At 41.7% G+C, this 18319-nt stretch overlaps 1 protein-coding gene across 1 annotated transcript in view; it reads left to right on the forward strand.

Annotated features, from left to right (window-relative positions):
* INPP5F (inositol polyphosphate-5-phosphatase F) overlaps nt 1-18319 on the forward strand; it is a 149447-nt gene that overhangs the window by 79527 nt on the left and 51601 nt on the right. The window contains exons 3-7 of the mRNA XM_033942982.1: nt 730-866; nt 6168-6296; nt 7537-7704; nt 10536-10592; nt 13547-13745. Of these exons, the coding sequence (XP_033798873.1) occupies nt 730-866; nt 6168-6296; nt 7537-7704; nt 10536-10592; nt 13547-13745 (690 nt within the window). The remainder of the gene's footprint in view (nt 1-729; nt 867-6167; nt 6297-7536; nt 7705-10535; nt 10593-13546; nt 13746-18319) is intronic.

An 18319-nucleotide genomic window follows, 5' to 3' on the forward strand; every position in this document is an offset into this window, starting at 1 on the left:
CCTCTCGTCCTGGCGCTCCCCCCTCCCCCCAACATTAGTTGATCTAGTTGGGAAGGCAATAGCAATACTACTCAATTGTACTTTCCCTTCTAAAGGGAAGTAGTTCTGTCAGGGTTTGTCTTCGTGCCTTTGTGGCAACACTTGGAGTCTTCTCACTGGCTGATTAATCTCTGCTTATGATGATCTTCCCATGGTCCTCAGGGTAGGCTTTGGATATGCTAAAAACCAGGCAACTTGGTGGTTATTAAGCATTTGATAATTGACGTAATGACATGTATATATCACCTAAATAGTTAATCCTTTTCTTTTCTATTTCTATCCAATGCCCCACCAAAACTCTTAACAAACTGTATTTTGTAATTTGCTCCTATTTCTAACATGTCACCTCTGAAAATACTTAACAAACTGTATATTGTATTTCGCTGTATTTCAAGATTCTACATACTGTAATTTCACTGTATTTTGCTGTATTTCAAGATTCTACATACTGTAATTTCACTGACTATCTGCATATTGTAACTTGCTGATTGTCCAGCTCTCTTCAAATGTAAACCGCCTAGAAGTCGCATGATTATTGGCGGTATAGAAGAATAACGTTATTATTATTATTATTATAATATATTGTTTTAATAATATGTGGTATATTTTACCACATATGGTTAAAGACTTTCCTGTTGTGGTACGAAAATAAAATTTTGCTTATGTCTTGTCATTTTTCTCTATTCGTAGATCTCCCATGGTGGCTTCTTCTGATTCGTCAAAAAGCATTGATTGGCAAGCTTCCTGGAGATCATGAAATATATAAGATCATCAAGATAGCAGTGATTCCATTGTCTGAAGCAGAGCCTCAAGATCTTGAGTTGGAGGTATAGTAAAACTGTAAAATGTAGAGTAGGCATTAAATAAAGGAACTTTATGCTTGTCATTCTGGCTCTATTTCAGATATATAGATATTTGGTTTGCTGATTTAATAGTATTTAAATCTATTTATGATATATTAAGAACTTAAGAATAGCCTTACTGGGTCAGACCAGTGGTCCATCTAGCCCAGTATCCCATCTCCACGGAGGCCGATCCATATCACAAGTACCTGGCAAAAACACAAATAGTAGCAGCAGTCCATTCTACCAATATAGGGCAAGCAGACTGAGGGAAGGGATGTTACCAGTGGTGTGCCTCAAGGTTCTGTTTTTGTGCCTGTTCTTTTTAACATTTTTATAAATGATATTGCTGAAGGGTTGTCGGGTAAGATTTGCCTCTTTGTGGATGATACCAAAATCTGCAGTAGAGTAGACACGCCGGATAAGTGTAAAGTAATGCATATCGGTAACAAAAATATTATACACGAATACAGGATGTCCAGTGCAGTACTCAGAGAGACCCCCAGGAAAGAGACTTGGGAGTACTGGTCGACAAGTCAATGAAGCTGTCTGCACAATGCATGGCAGCGGCGAAAAGGGTGAACAGAATGCTAGGAATGATTAAGAAGGGGATCACAAACAGATCGGAGAAGGTTATCATGCCGCTGTAGCAGGCCATGGTACGCCCTCACCTGGAATACTGCATCCAAAACTGGTTGCCGTACATGAAGGACACAGTACTACTCGAAAGGGTCCAGAGAATAATAATTTTATAATAACTTTTTAATAATAATAATTTATTTCTTATATACCACTATACTGTGAAATTCAAAGTGGTTTACAATAAAGATACATTTGACAGTACATGGGATAGAAACGGTTTACAATAAAGATACGTTTAGTCAGTACATGGGATGCAAGTGCAGAGAAGAGCGTCTAAAATGGTTAAGGGGCTGGAGGAGTTGCCGTACAGTGAGAGATTAGAGAAACTGGGCCTCTTTTCCCTTGAAAAAAGGAGACTGAGAGGGAACATGATCGAAATGCTCAACATAATGAAGGGAATAGGAGTTCCACTTCGTGAGAAACTGGACAACGTTTTGGGGCAAGAACAAGCTCTTCAGGAGAGATGGACTACACCTGAGCTCAGCGGGAACTAGACTTCTAGCAAACAATGTCAGGAGAGGAATAGAGCAGGCTTTAAACTAAGAAGAAGGGGAAAGCCGACAGTCGACCAAGAGTCAATGATTTGGAAGAAGGTATCCCGAGAAGATACTGAGTGGGAAAAATGCTGAGAAGAGACAACGGGCAAACAACAAGAGTTGGTGGAACAAGATGATGATAAAAAGACACAGGGGGAAGACAAAATGGGCAAAAAACAAGAGTTGACAGGTCAAGAAGAGGATGATAGGAAGAACGTATCACAGGAAAAGAAAATGAAGACAAGAAAATACCAGGACTTAAATTGCATGTATACTAATGCAAGGAGTCTAAGGAACAAAATGGGAGAATTAGAAGTCATGGCCAAAATAGAGAACCTAGACACCATTGGGGTCTCTGAAACATGGTGGAATGAAGAAAACAAATGGGACACAGTACTGCCGGGGTACAAGCTCTATTGCAAAGACAAGTCAGATCAGAAAGAAGGCGGAATAGCCCTATACATAAAGGATAACATACACTCGACCAGAGTGGACACAGTGACGACGACCAACAAATTGGAATTACTATGGGTTACAATACCAGGAAGAAATGGGCCAGAGATAAAGATGGGCCTGTACCATTGTCCACCTGGGCAAACCGAAGTAAACGATGAAGAAATGGAAGCAGAGATGAGGCGGGAATGCAAAAACGGTAACACCATTGTTATGGGAGTCTTCAATTATCCTGGGATAGACTGAAGTCTTGGATACTCAAAATGCGCTAGGGAAATTGGATTCCTGGAGACTATACAGGACTGCTTCATGGAGCAGCTTGTCAGAGAGCCGACGAGAAAGAATGCCACTCTGGACCTGATCCTCAATGGGCTAAGAGGACCTGCAAAGGAAGTGGAAGTAGAGGAACCTTTAGGAAACAGCGATCACAATATGATCCAGTTCAAAGTTGAAGTAGGAATATCAAAGGGGAAGAGAACAACAGCGACCTTCAACTTCAAGAGAGGCAACTACAAAGTGATGAGAAAAATGGTAAGAAAGAAACTTAGGAACAGTTCAAAGAAATCGCAGACTGTGGAGCAAGCCTGGTCTCTATTCAAGGACACGGTAAACGAAGCGCAAAATCTATATATCCCGGTGTGGATAACTAAAGAAGTGAAGAAAGCGATAGGAGATAAGAAAAAATCATTCCGGATGTGGAAAAATGACAAAACCGGGGAGAACTGGAAAGAGCACAGGAAGCATCAAAAAGAATGTCACCGCATGGTTAGAAGAGCAAAAAGAGAATACGAGGAGAGGCTAGCCAGGGAAGCACAAAATTTCAAACCGTTCTTCAGATATGTTAAAGGGAAGCAGCTGGCAAGGGAAGAAGTGGGACCGCTGGATGAAGGAGATAGGAAAGGAGTGGTGAAGGAGGAAAAAGAAGTGGCGGATAGACTAAACATGTTCTTTTCGTCAGTATTTACAAGAGAGAACACATCCAATGTGCCGGAACCTGAAAAGATCTTCAAAGGAGGTCAAGCAGAAAAATTAACATCCATGGAGGTAAGCCTCGAAGATGTACTCAAGCAGATAGATATATTAAAAACTGACAAATCTCCGGGCCCGGACAGAATCCATCCTAGGGTATTGAAAGAACTAAAAGAGAAAATAGCGGAATTACTACAGCAAATCTGTAATCTATCCCTGAAAACAGGGGAGATCCTGGAGGATTGGAAGATAGCAAATGTTAACGCCCATCTTTAAAAAAGGGTCGAGAGGTGACCCGGGGAACTACAGGCCGGTAAGTCTGACTTCAGTCCCGGGGAAGATGGCGGAAGCGCTAATAAAAAAACAACATCGATGAGCACTTTACTGAACTTTAATACATTGAAATATAGCAATTAGAGAATTGCAGCTTTTAAACTGTTTCTCCTCTTTTCCCTACTCTCATGGTCACAGATACACAGAGTAGAGAGAACGAGAGGGCACCCACTAAAGTTAAAAGGGGATAGATTCCGTTCAAACATAAGGAAGTTCTTCTTCACCCAGAGAGTGGTAGAAAACTGGAAAGTTCTTTCGGAGGCTGTTATAGGGGAAAACACCCTCCAGGGATTCAAGACAAAGCTAGACAAGTTCCTGCTGAACCAGAACGTGTGCAAGTAAGGCTAGACTCAGTTAGGACACTGGTCTTTGACCTAAGGGCTGCCGCGTGAGTGGACTGCTGGGCACGATGGACCACTGGTCTGACCCAGCAGCGGCAATTCTTATGTTCTTATTGCCCTACTCCTCCTATTTTAGTATAGACAACTTGTATTGTGTAATTACTATCTTTTATAGTATTTTGCTATTTTGTATTTTGCTATTTAGTATTTTATTCTGAACTGTGTTATTTTCATTTATAATAATTGTTATATGGCTTTGTATTTCTAATTGCTTAGTGTAATTATTATTTTGTAGTTTCAAGTTTATTTTGGATTTGATTAATCGCTTATTCAAAATTTCAAGTGATGTACAAAACAGTAAAATTACAAATTTCTGGGGGAAACAAACCAAATAAATATGACTAATCTGACAGAACATATAATACAAAAGGAAAAAATGGGGAAAGAAATATAAGTTTTTGATAGTAAATAAGACGAGTAAGGGAAAAAACAATAGGAAGGGGGAGAGCAGTGGGTTTTTTAAAAAAATTGGGAACTAAGATTCAATTAAGGCTTCTAATTTAGATTTCTAACCGTCAAATGCATCTTTAAAAAGAAAGCATTTTAACTTGCTCATGAATCTGTCTAAATTGCGTTCTTCCCGTAAGTAAATAGGGAGGGAATTCCATATTTGGGGGGCTGTGACAGAAAAGATGAATTGCCGCCGTGTATTAACTATTAATCGATGTTTGTCATTAGACCTGAGTAATCTTGTAGAAGAACGGAGAATCAATAATCTATGAATGAAGGCGGCAGTTTTATAAAGAAGAGATTTGAGAGAGTCAGCAGACTTAATTTATATGTTATACGGTGAGCAACTGGGAGCCAATGCACTTTCTTAAGGAGAGGTGTCACATGGTCGAATTTCTTAGCTTTCATTATGAGTTTAATTGAAGCATTTTGAATGATCTGTAAATGTCTGATTTCATTTTGGGCAATTCCTTTAAATAGAGCATTGCAGTAGTCGATTTTTGAAATCACCAGAGAATGAATTAGTGTGATAAGTGACTTAGGGCATAAGAATTTTGAAACTGAACAAATTTGACGTAGTCTAAAGAAGGTTGATTTAACAATACTACTAATATGTTCATGATAAGTTAGTTTGTAATCAAAAATAACCCCTAGGATCTTAATGCTACTGATAGGCTGTAGGATGGAACCCTTGATAGTAATTGAGCTTATGACCATCTTTCCAGGGGAAGAGCAAAACATTTGATTTATTAACATTGAGAGCTAATCTAGTAGTGTCAAGCCATTGGTGAATATGATGGTTTGGCGGTATATAAAAATAAACTATTCTTATTCCTGTTAGGCTGTTTCTAGTGAGTCAAATATGTAGTGACTGAACTGTATAGCTTTATAAATGGTTGCTGTGAGTACTGGCAGCTATAGAAGCATGGCAATACTTGTTGCCTATGTTCCATCTAAGCTGAGCACATGAGCAATCGCTCATACATTCTAGGAGCGTCACTCACAGATTTTACATGGTTGCTCACAAAAATACCTGCAAACCTGGAAAATTATTGCTTTTTAGAACTTGTTGCTCACATGAAAAAATATTTATACACACCCGGTCAATCTTTGGAGCATTAGTCATTGCCATGGGACATTAGCACTCTGTGATTAAACTTTTTGAAAGGTGTTGACAGTGACATAAAATGGTTTGCTATATTGTCATACACAGTTTCATTTTAATATTTTTTTCAAACCAATAGAATGTTTGGATTCAAACCACCCCATCCCTCTCCTCTGCAGGTTAGGCACATAAAGACAACACAGATGCATATATGCAGAGAAGTTAGAAAGAATTCCATGAGCCATGCTCCGTTTGCTTCCACTACTTGTTTTAAATTAAATACCAGATGGGTAGTTAAGGTATTGCAAACAGCTCTTCTGATGGAATATTCCTCGTTCAGTGTAAATAATGTGTAGTCTGCCATAAATAATGCCTTGTACTGCTTTTAATATTTCAGCTTTGTAAGAAGCATCACTTTGGAATAAACAAGACTGAAAAAATAACGCAGTCTCCGGATGAGTCTAAATTTCTCCTAAAGACTCTTACTCAGATAAAATCCAATGTGTCTGCTCCTAATAAAAAGAAGGTAAGGATTTGATTTATTTAGTTGAGCAAATACCTGATTTCAGGGAATAATCTCTCCCATTTTGTTTCGGGGCAACGTTCTTTACGAGGGGCTGCTGAAAAGTTTTCAACCCATTCAAGAAGAGAATGATGTGGAGCCATAAAACCTATGTTATTCCACACTTTTCTTGACACTTTTTGGTTCATGGAATAATGTGCAAGTTTCATGGCTCCACATCATTCTCTTCTTGGTTGGGCTAAGAACTTTTCATTGGCCCCTTATAAGATTGAGTAGGTAAGATAAGAATGAGGAGATAGTGAAACTTTTAATTTTATTAGGATGTAGATAGTGGGAAGTAGGATGATAGGGACTCATAGGAGCCAACTTTTCAAATTGAATGAGCGTGCTCAACTTGGCACTAAATCACCCAGGCCATATAAAGGAAACTGGTCAGACTGTCTTTAAATGAAGAGCACAGTATTGGTGCATTCACAGAGAGAACTTGTGACTAAAAGAAATGCTAGGGGTAGCACTGCAAGTCTCCCTAGTCTCTCTTCCTTCCCAACCCCAATTCATTGCTACAGTTTACCATCTTATTCTCATCCCAGCTACACCACACAAGTGATGCCTTCCAGTCCACACTGGCCCATTTGTACAACCCATATTCTTCCCCTCCCAGCCAATCATCAATAGTCCTTCTTTCCTACCTAACCTGTGCACACTATACACTTCTCATCTTGTCTCCCCCTCCCCTTCACCTTAATGTTTTATTCCTCCTTTCATCTGGTAAAAAACCAAAAATCTTAGGTCAAAAATTTTACATCGGGCATGGATGTTCAAAAATACCATCCTGGAAGTCCAGACCAGACATATTCCAGGTAATTAAAAAAGGATGAAGGAAGCAGCTGGCATGGTTAACAAGTGAGGTAAAGGAAGCTATTGGATCTAAAAGAAAATCCTTTAGAAAGTGGAAGAAGGATCTGACTGAAAATAATAGGAAATGGTATAAGGAATGGTAAGTCAAATGCAAGGTGCTGATAAGGAAGGCAAAGAGATCTTGAAAGAAGGATTTGACTTCTTGTTGACTGCTACCCCTTCTACAGCCTGTTTTGCTATGAGAAAAATTATAACAGGACGGGGAAGAAAAGGACTGAACATAGGGTGGAGAGTGAATTATAGCCGATTAAGAGAATTGTTTTTAAAGATGATTTGTGTCTACAAACTTATAAGATTTAAACAAGTATATTTTGGTTGTTTTTAGGTCAAAGAGAATAAAGAAAAGGAGAAGTTGGAGAAGAGGCTTTTGGAGGAACTCTTCAAGATGTTCATGGATTCAGATTCCTTTTACTATAGTTTGACTTATGACTTAACTAATTCTGTTCAGAGACAAAACACCAGTGTGAAAAACAATATATCACTATGGCAGAGGGTAAGTAACATTCTGAGAGTCAACAGAGATGAAACTCACTATTAACAATTTCAGGTTCAACTTTTCTCGATATTTTGCCCCTTGGACAAATCATAGCAGCGGTGTACAGTTTAAACTATTACGGAACACAGTATGGAATGGGATTAATTTCAACAGAAAAGCAAAGACTTCAAGAAGAGAACTGCAGATAGATCTGATACGGGGCTGGCTCAAGAGGTTGTGGCACCCTGGACCAACTTTTGATTATGGTCCCACCATGCCTCTACCTCACCTACCCCTGCCTCACCCCTCACTTTTCACCCATTTCCTTAGTTCTCCTTCCCAATCTTTGTACCCTTTTTAGCCTTCATCTACCCTCCACTGCATCTCATCACCTTTTCAGTCCCATCTCTATTCCTGCCTCTCTTTCCTTTCCTTGCTTCGAAGGCTATTCTTCTACCTAATCTAATCTGTTATTTGTGCGTTGTGCTATATCTATAGAGGCTCAAGGCAACTTAAAGTGAGAAATGAATAATACATTAGATCATAAAAGAATCTAAGGAGGGCATTGCAGTGGAACTTTGCGGGGCATTAGACATTACATTTTGAAGTTTCTGAATTTTAAGGAGACGTTTCAGTGGTAGGGATGCATTATAAGTCAAGTAGGCCTTGGGATTACTTTATTCAATCTCTTACTCTATACCTCATGCCATGCCCAGTATCCTTTATTTCACCATCTTGTTCATTCTCCCAATCCATCAATAGACACTCACCCATACCTAAACCTGCCAAGTACTCACTTCCCCTTGAAATTCCTACTCCATATTTTCTTTTTTTTAATCATTTTTATTAAGGAACCCAAGAGAACAAAATAACACATCTCATTACAGAAGGAAGAATACAAATGTAAACGTGTTAGAATAGATATCCGGTACAAGTAAGTCCAATATACACTCAAATCCTCAAATCATAGAAACATAGAAATAGACGGCAGATAAGGACCCACGGCCCATCTAGTCTGCCCACCTTAATGTCCCTCCCCTACCTTTGCCCTGTGAAGAGATCCCATGTGCCGATCCCATTTGGCCTTAAAATCAGGCACGCTGCTGGCCTCAATCACCTGTAGTGGAAGACTATTCCAGCGATCAACCACTCTTTCAGTGAAAAAGAATTTCCTGGTGTCACCTCGTAGTTTCCCGCCCCTGATTTTCAACGGATGCCCTCTTGTTGTCGTGGGACCCTTGAAAAAGAAGATATCTTCCTCCGACTCGATGCGGCCCGTAAGATACTTGAACGTCTCGATCATGTCCCCCCTCTCTCTGCGCTCCTCGAGCGAGTATAGCTGTAATTTGTCAAGCCGTTTTTCGTATGGTAGATCCTTGAGTCCCGAGACCATCCGGGTGGCCATTCTTTGCACCGACTCCAGTCTCAGCACATCCTTGCGATAATGCGGCCTCCAGAATTGCACACAGTATTCCAGGTGGGGCCTCACCATGGATCTATACAATGGCATAATGACTTCCGCCTTACGACTGACGAAACCCCTTCGTATGCAGCCCATGATTTGTCTTGCCTTGGACGAAGCCTGCTCCACTTGATTGGCAGACTTCATGTCCTCACTGACGATTACCCCCAAGTCTCGTTCTGCTACCGAGAAGCATCAGAAAGAGCAGCATATCCCACCCCATATACAAATTGAAGACACCTTAACTAGAATAACTAGGATAAAAGGAAGAGACCAGCCGCCTCATGAGCATATTAAGGTCATGGGACTTACAGCTCCCCAGCAAAAGAGGTATAGCATCAGGCAGGAAATAGGAGCAACGGATGGCTGTCCTACTCTCCTGAACCCCTCGATTTTGTTTTATATATTGTATACATCTCACTGAGTCCAACCTCTTTCCAGAGAAGAAGGAACTCACACCGCCATCTTCAACTCAACTACCACACAGACACACACTCGTACATCCTTCCCCCCTCCCCCCAACCCTCCCTACCCAGAACAGGAAACTAGTGGCAGTTGTAAATAGGTCTGCCAAAGAGCTAGTGATCGAACCCCGCTCCAGTTTAGATGGAATGGTGAGCTCCACATGCACTACACTCAGGAATCCTTTTTGGAACTTTTTCAGACCCTCTTTGATTTTGGAAAGTCAGCAGCACTGCAGGAGACACAGTTTAAGATTCTTCATAGGGCAAAAGTAGCTGGTACCAGAAAGCATTTGTGGGGTGATACCACATGTAGTAAATGCGTTTTATAAAGTACGTATAAACACACATAATCTCCTTATCCTGCCCCCAGAAAATGCCTTTGCTTAGAGCAGGGGTGTCCAATGTCGGTCCTCGAGGGCCGCAATCCAGTTGGGTTTTCAGGATTTCCCCAATGAATATGCATGAGATCTATTTTATAATCTTAATGTATATTTTCTTCAAACCGCTTAGAACCTAACGGATGTAGCGGTATATAAGAAATAAATTACATTACATTACATTACATTACATCTATTAGCATACAATGAAAGCAGTGCATGCAAATAGACCTCATGTATATTCATTGGGGAAATCCTGAAAATCCGACTGGACTGCGGCCCTCGAGGACCGACATTGGACACCCCTGGCTTAGAGCGAAGACTTACGTGTAAATTTATGCACAAATTAGGACAATTTCATAGAAGTAATTTCTATGTATTAAACACTGTTTTATGCTCATAAATGCCTTCTAAAATTGCTTTCCCTATGGTGATCCTGTTGCTTCAGGTCGTACCTGTTGCGATGTATGTGTTTATGCATTCTTCACTCGAGGGGCAAAACAACTAATGTATTTCAAGCACTAATTTATCTTCTTTTTTTCTCAGGTAGATGACAGATTCTTTTGGAACAAGCACATGATTCAAGATGTAATCAATTTAAACGTGAGTCCCTATTCACTGTACTGTGTATGTCAATATTTAATACTAAGGGTTTTGGCCAGGTACTAGTGACCTGGATTGGCTACTGTGAGAACGGGCTACTGGGCTTGATGGACCATTGGTCTGACCCAGTAAGGCAGGGGTGTCCAATGTCGGTCCTCGAGGGCCGCAGTCCAGTCGGATTTTCAGGATTTCCCCAATGAATATACATGAGGTCTATTTGCATGCACTGCTTTCATTGTATGCTAATAGATCTCATGCATATTCATTGGGGAAATCCTGAAAACCCGACTGGATTGTGGCCCTCGAGGACCGACATTGGACACCCCTGCAGTAAGGCTATTCTTAAGTTCTTACTGTAGGTCTTTCTAGCTTTGGTGCTGTATTGAAGAAAAGATTAAGTTTAATTTTCCTCACACTCTGGCATTCATAATCAGAAGACCTGGTGAAAGCAGTTAGGTTTTGACAACTCCTGGAGAGAAAATCCATAAACTGTTAAGGAAGAAGTTCCCGATGTATGCTACCGTTAAGACGTTAAGTGTTATTTTACTTTTATAGCCTAAGTGGTTTACATTCATATTTATTTTTAAAAAAATTATAGCTGTCTAAAATCTAAATATGTTACAAAATACATACATAAAATACAAATAAAATCAATAACACAAAATAACACCAAAGCTGCTCCTGGGTCCACAGTTCCACTTTGTTTTTATTTACAAATTAAAGACCCCTTTAGTCAAGCTACGCTATAAGTTTTTGCATGAGCTGACACAGTAAATGCATTCCTTTTTGTTGAATTTGATACTGCCTAGCGAGCTCATAAACAGGTTGGTGATAGCGGTGATCCTTGTGGTACGTCACTGAACACTTGCCAGTTTTTTGAAAACACTTCATCTTTGTATACAAGATATTGTCTGTTTGGAGGAAGTCCTTGAACCAGTTTCCTACAATGCCTAATTATTGAGTTTGGGCTAGCCGGTGGTCCACTGAATCGAAGGCAGCAGATAGGTCAAATTGGAGGAGGATCGCCTGGTGACCAATACTCAAGTGTTGCTTGATTTCAGTAGTTAATGTCAGTAACAGTATCTCTGTGCTGTGATTTGAGCAGAATCCAAATTGAGTAGGATGGAGAGCTCTTTGTTAATGTGTGTTAGTATTGGGATTCCAGCTATAGGTCTGTAATTTGAGGGGTTAGAGAGGTCTACATTCTAGGCTTTAGGGATCGGCATGAGAGCGATTAGCTCCATTTGAGATGGTAGTTGGCCTTGGTGAAGAAAATTGTTTAAGATTTTTGTCAGCCAATCTATGATGTAGTCAGGGGCCTACAAGTAGATGGTTGGGGCATTGGTCAAGTATACTGTTACAAGTGGATAGTTTTTATATAGGAGGGCAGCAATGGTTGGTTGAGAGACAGGCTGGAAGGTGCTCCAGATTTGGTTTGCTGGGCTTGATTTTGAAGGTTATATGATTTGGTTGGAGGGAAATAGGGACAGTGGTGGTAGCATTTTTTTTTACTTCTGATTGTACATTTTAAATCGCATTAGACGGAATATTTTTTTGATGTTTATTGCTCTCAATTTCTAGAGTGTAGTGGGTTTTTTTGGCCTCAGCAATATGGAACTTGTATTTGTTGATAGCTGATCTCCACGCTGATTTGTCTTTAGGGAGATTGCTCTTTTGCCATCGTTTTTCTAGTCTTCTGCAAGATTATTTTTCGGTTTTTAGGGCATCTGTGATCCACGGTGAGGACTTGGTTGATTTTTTTGCTTTTGAATTGTAATGGTACAACGAGGTTGAGGGATTTCTCTATTCTAGTTGTCAAGTGAGGGTATGATGCTAGTTGAGGTGACATTTAGCATTTCAGAGGCCTTGTTCCAGAATTGGAGTTTTTGTTGGTGTGCTTTTCCTTGTGGAGGTTGAGGGTGAAGGATAGCAAGTTGTGGTCTGAGCAAGGGACTGTTGTCCAGTTAGTTTCTGTTATAAGCTTAAGAGGGTTTGAAGATATGAAGTCTAGGGTGTGTCCTTTTTCATGTGAAGGTCCTGATGCCTTCAGGTCTAGTTGGCTGTCTAGTAAGAACTTGTGGAAGTTTGTGGAGATTGGGTTGTCCTGGGATTCAAGAGGGATGTTTATATTTCCTAGGACAATCAGTCTGATATATTGACAGGTTATATTTGAGATAATTTCTTGTATTTTTGTGGTGCTGTTAGTACAGGGTCCTGGGGGTTGATAGAATAGTAGTAATCCTATGCTGCTGGACTGTGTGTTTGATTAATCTTCTAACTTACAGATCATGTATTCCATTTCTGGTTGTATGGTCATGTCAGCTAGTGAGATGTGGAAAGAACTTTTGTAGAACAGAGCAAGGCTACCTCCCCGTTTGTTTGGTCTTTGTATATGGGTGATGCTGTAACCTGGTGGACAGAGGTGGGGAAGTTCTGGACTTGCAGTCTCTTTTAGCCAGATTTCTGTGAAGAAGGTGAGGCCTGCATTGTTTGTGGATAACAAATCATTTATTAGTAGTGGGTTTTTGGCTAGTGATCTTTCATTGATATAAATATATGGGACTGGGATAGTAGTTTTTTCTTTAGTGGGAGATAGATTTAAGGGGATTTTTTTTCAAGTAGATAGTATTTCTGTATGGTGGGTTTTAGGTTTCCTTTTGTTGGCTGGGTGGTTTCCAGCGATTAACACATTTTATAACAAGTATGGTTGGTTATTAGCTTAGGGAGTCTTTTACAAAGCCATGGTACTGATGCTGCTGTAATAAGTGCACAGTAAATGCATTCAGATCCCATGGGCTTCGGTGCATTTACCATGGCAGCATTGCTACCACAGCTTTATAAAAGGGGCCCTGAATTTGGTTCAGCAGTAATTGTGAAATAATGTGCATAGAAACTCTTGCCTACCATGAGATCATTGCTTCTAATAATTTTGGGGGACTTTTTTTTAAAAATAGGATTCTCAAGTGGATTCTTGGATCCTTCCAATGATACAGGGCTTTGTACAGATAGAGGAGCTTGTGGTTAATTATAATGAGCTGTCAGATGATGAAAAAAGCAGCCCAGAGACCCCACCACAGGAACCAACTTGTGTGGATGACATTCATCCTCGCTTTCTAGTGGCAATTATTTCACGACGGAGCCGGCATAGAGCAGGTAAGTCAAGATGATAGTGTTTCAGGAAAGTTAAATGATTACTTGACAAATTTTGTCAATATTTGAACCACAACAAGAAGAGAAGACCCAAATTTCCACAGGAAGAGAACAATCCAAACAAACGAAGCTGTGGAAATACAAAGTTCTTGATATTTCTTTTATTCTCGTTTCAAGTTTTTATTAAAATTTGATTTGGTCGCTTATCCAATTTCTAAGCGAGTTTACAAGGTAAAATATAAAAGGGAAAACAAAATCCTTAAAAAAACTCTGTCCACATTTGCCATTGGAGAACTCAACACGGGCCGTGTTTCAGCAAAACATGCCTTCCTCAGGGATTCGAGAAGTTAGGTACAGTTTTCTTGTACAACTGTGGAATAACATTGATGGCTTGACGAACCAAGCTAGAGAACCAGCTGAAGCTAAACTACTCAGCGCTAGAGAAACTATGCTAATCTAGTTCAAAAAGATTAGCACAGTTTCTCTATCAATGTTATTTCACATTTGTACAAGCAACTGTGCCTAAGTTCTTGGATTCCTGAGGAAGGTGTGTTTTGCCAAAACACGGCCCGTGTTGGGTCTTCCAATGACAAATGTGGACAGAGTTGCGATCTTAACCTGCACCTAGAAGAAGAATCTTCCAATCAAACAGAAAACAGACAACGGGCGACCTCAAAACATTCCGAAGAGAAATCAAAACCCTGCTTTTCAAAAAATTCATCCAAATATCTTAACCCCTCTTCACCTACCTCCAGATAATTCTCCCCTATAAAATCCTCCCCAAATCACCTACCAAGTAAACAGATCCCTGAAATGTATTGTAATCTTACCTACTCCAAATGTAATCTATTTGTTTGTATCACACAGTTCAGCACTGTCAATTTGCTATCCAACTTGTAAATCCCCTCGGAATCTTTCCAGCTATATCTCCTCTGTTGTTAAAAAAAAAAAAAAAAAATAAGTGTATCTTCACTGGAAAATGTCCAGTCAAATCTTTTGTAATCCGCCTTGAACTGCAAGGTATAGGCGGAATAGAAATATGTAATGTAATGTAAAACCTCGCATTCCTCAAAACCCTTTCCTACAGAATCCTGGACCCACAAACCACACACGAAAAGGGCCACCAACTCGACATGTCCCAAACATCCACCACACAAGAAATACACACCACAAACGGAACTTGGTCTCACACCCTCTTGTCAGACCACTACAGGTACACCTTCAAAATCAACTGGACACAGGGCAGAACCAAACAAAATAACTAAAGCTTAACATACGAAATATACAAAAAGATCGACCCACTTAAATTCTAGAACAAAGTTGACACCATGATCCAAGATGGCAACCCCAAGGATTTCCTAAACCACTGGCGCACTCTAAGCACAGCCATCCTTGAAGACATGACACAACCGCAAATTAAAACCAGAATCTGCAGATGCTCAGACAAATGGTTTGACAACGAACTACTACAACTCAAACGACAATGCACACGTCTTGAAAGAGAATGGAGAAAAGACATCCAAGAACACACAAAAACAACCTGGAGAATACTGAACAAGCAATACAAATAAAGGCTAAATGAAAAAAAAAAAAATCATACTACACCAGTCAAATAGGCACAGAAATCCAAGACACCCAAAAACTTTTCAAACTACTAAAGGAACTCGGACACCAAGCCCTACATAGCTACCAAAAACGCCCCTCCCCCAAAGCAAACCAACTGGCTGAATTCTTCAAAAACAAAATATCAACAGTCAGAAACACTTTCACTGGGACCCCAAGCCATCTTGACGAAATCTCACTACCACCCATAGAAAAAGAGGCCTATGCAGCAGAGAGAAACTGGTCAGACTTCCCAAACTTATAATGGCCCGACCTAGAAAGACTCTACAAGAAATACAATCATGCAGCCTGCAACCTCAGCCACTGCCCCCCATATCTGTTAAAAACCAGCCAGCACTAAATTCCGCACCCACCTCATGCGATGGATCAGTTACATGCTAACAGAGGGCCAATTGCCACAAGACCTATCCGAAATCATCATAATCCCTATCCTGAAAGACTCAAAGGGAGCTACAGATTAGCCATCCAATTACAGACCTATAGCCTCTGTACCACTTTATGTCAAGCTAATGGAAGGACTTGTAGCAAAACTTCTCACTGAATACTTAGAAAACCACAACATACTCCACCCCTCACAATCGGGCTTCAGAGGCAACTACAGCACAGAAACAATACTAGTCTCCCTCTTAGACACAGCCAAACACCTAAATAAAGGCAAAAAAATGCTACTCGATCGAGTTGTATGAGTAGCATTTTTGCCTCGGAAAAAACACAGTAAGAACAATGGATTGGTTGATGTGAAACTCAGAAACAACCTTAGGCAAGAACTTAGGATGGGTACGGAGAACCACCTTATCATGATGGAAGACAATGAAAGGTGGGTCCGCCACCAAGGCTTGAAGCTCACTGACCCGACGGGCAGAAGAGGGAGAAATAAGAAACACAAACTTCCAAGTAAGATACTTCAAGTGAGCCCGCGCTAGCGGCTCGAACGGGGGTTTAATCAAGCGAGCAAGGACCACATTAAGATCCCAAACCACAGGAGGAGGTTTAAGGGGCGGATGAACGTGGAAAAGGGAAACCACAGGATGAACAGAGATAGGCTTCCTGTCAATCGGCCGATGAAAAACAGCAATGGCACTAAGGTGGACTCAAACCGAAGAGGACTTGAGTCCAGCGCCAGATAAGTGTAACAGATAAGCAAGGACAGCAGATAAGGAGGCAGACAGGGGCTCCTGTTGTCGAATAGCACACCAGGAAGAAAAGCGGGTCCACTTCTGATGGTAACATTGGCGAGTGGACTCCTTCTGAGACGCCTCCAGGACGTCCAGCACAGGTTGGGAGAACTGGAACGAGGGCATTAAGTCTCGAGGAACCAAGGCGTTAAGTGCAGAGACTGTAGGTTGGGATGAAGAAGAGAACCTCGACTCTGTAAACAAAGAAGGAAAAACAGGCAGAAGAAGAGGCTCCCTGGAACCGAGTTGCAACAGAAAGGAGAATCAAGGCTGTCGGGGCCACCGAGGAGCTATCAGAATCATGGTGGCACGTGAGGACTTGAGCCTGACGAGAGTTTTCAGAATCAGAGGGAATGGAGGGAACGCATACAGAAACAGGTTCATCCAATCCAGCAGGAAAGCATCCGCCTCTAGCCTGAGAGGGGTGTAAACCCTGGAGCATAAGCGGGGCAACTTCTGATTGAGGGGGGACGCGAACAGATCGACGTCCGGAGTCCCCCAACGAGCAAACACCTGAGGCAGGGTTAAGGAATGGATGGACCACTTGTGAGGCTGCAGAAGACGACTCAACTTGTCCGCCAAACAATTGTGCTGGCCCTGAATGTAGACTGCTTGAAAGAATATGTTGCGGCGGATGATCCAATCCCAGAGCCGCATCTCCTCTTGGCACAGGGACAGGGACCCCGTTCCCCCCTGTTTGTTGATATAAAACATTGTCCGTGCGGACCAGCACCACTCAGTCGCGAAGCAGGTGACAAAAAGCTTTCAGGGCGAGAAAAATCAGTCGAAGCTCCAGCAGATTGATGTGACAAAGGCGGTCGGCACTGGACCAAAGACCCTGAGTGCGAAGACCATCCAGATGAGCCCCCCAAGCATAGTGTGACGAATCAGTCATGAGGACCTTCTGTGGAGGAGGCGCATGAAACAGAAAACCTCTGGAAAGATTGGAAGAGAGCATCCACCAATGGAGAGACTGCTTTAACAAAGAAGTCACAACAATGAGTCGATAGATAGGATCCGATCCTGGTTCCATTGGGACGCTAGAGTCCATTGAGGAATATGGAGGTGAAGTCTGGCAAAACGAGTCACGTGAACCGTGGAGGCCATGTGACCTAGGAGGATTATCATGAGCTGAGCCGGGGCCACATGGGCCACTCTTTGGCATAAGCGAACAAGGGCCTCCTGACGAGGCCGAGGCAAGAAGGAGTGGAGACGAGCCGTGTCCAGGACGCTCCGCTGAATTCTAGAGACTGGGACGGGCAGAGCTGAGACTTGGGGAAGTTCACCTCGAAGCCGAGACTCTGAAGGAGCAAGATGGTTTGATTCGTCGCTTGCAGAACTTCGTGGCGAGAGGACGCTTTGATCAACCAGTTGTCGAGGTAGGGAAACACCTGCAGGCCGTGGAGACGCATGGCCGCAGTTACCACAACTAGACACTTCGTGAAAACCCTCAAACACGTCGCCAGGCCGAAGGGAAGGACACGATACTGGAGATGGTGATCCCCCACCTGGAATTTCAGATACCGAGAGGCCGGATGTATTGGAATGTGCGTGTACGCCTCTTTGAGGTCCAGTGAGCACAGCCAGTCCCCCTCGTCCAAGATGGGGTACAACATAGAAAGGGTGAGCATTCTGAATCGCTCCCTGACCAGAAACTAGTTCAGAGCACAGAGGTCCAAGATTGGACGCAGATCCCCCATCTTCTTGGGTACCAGAAAGTACCGGGAATAAAATCCAGTATTCTACTGGTCTGGAGGAACCTCCTCGACTGCCCGAAGG

This window comes from Geotrypetes seraphini, chromosome 4 (genome assembly GCF_902459505.1).
Source record: "Geotrypetes seraphini chromosome 4, aGeoSer1.1, whole genome shotgun sequence".
NCBI lineage: Eukaryota > Metazoa > Chordata > Amphibia > Gymnophiona > Dermophiidae > Geotrypetes > Geotrypetes seraphini.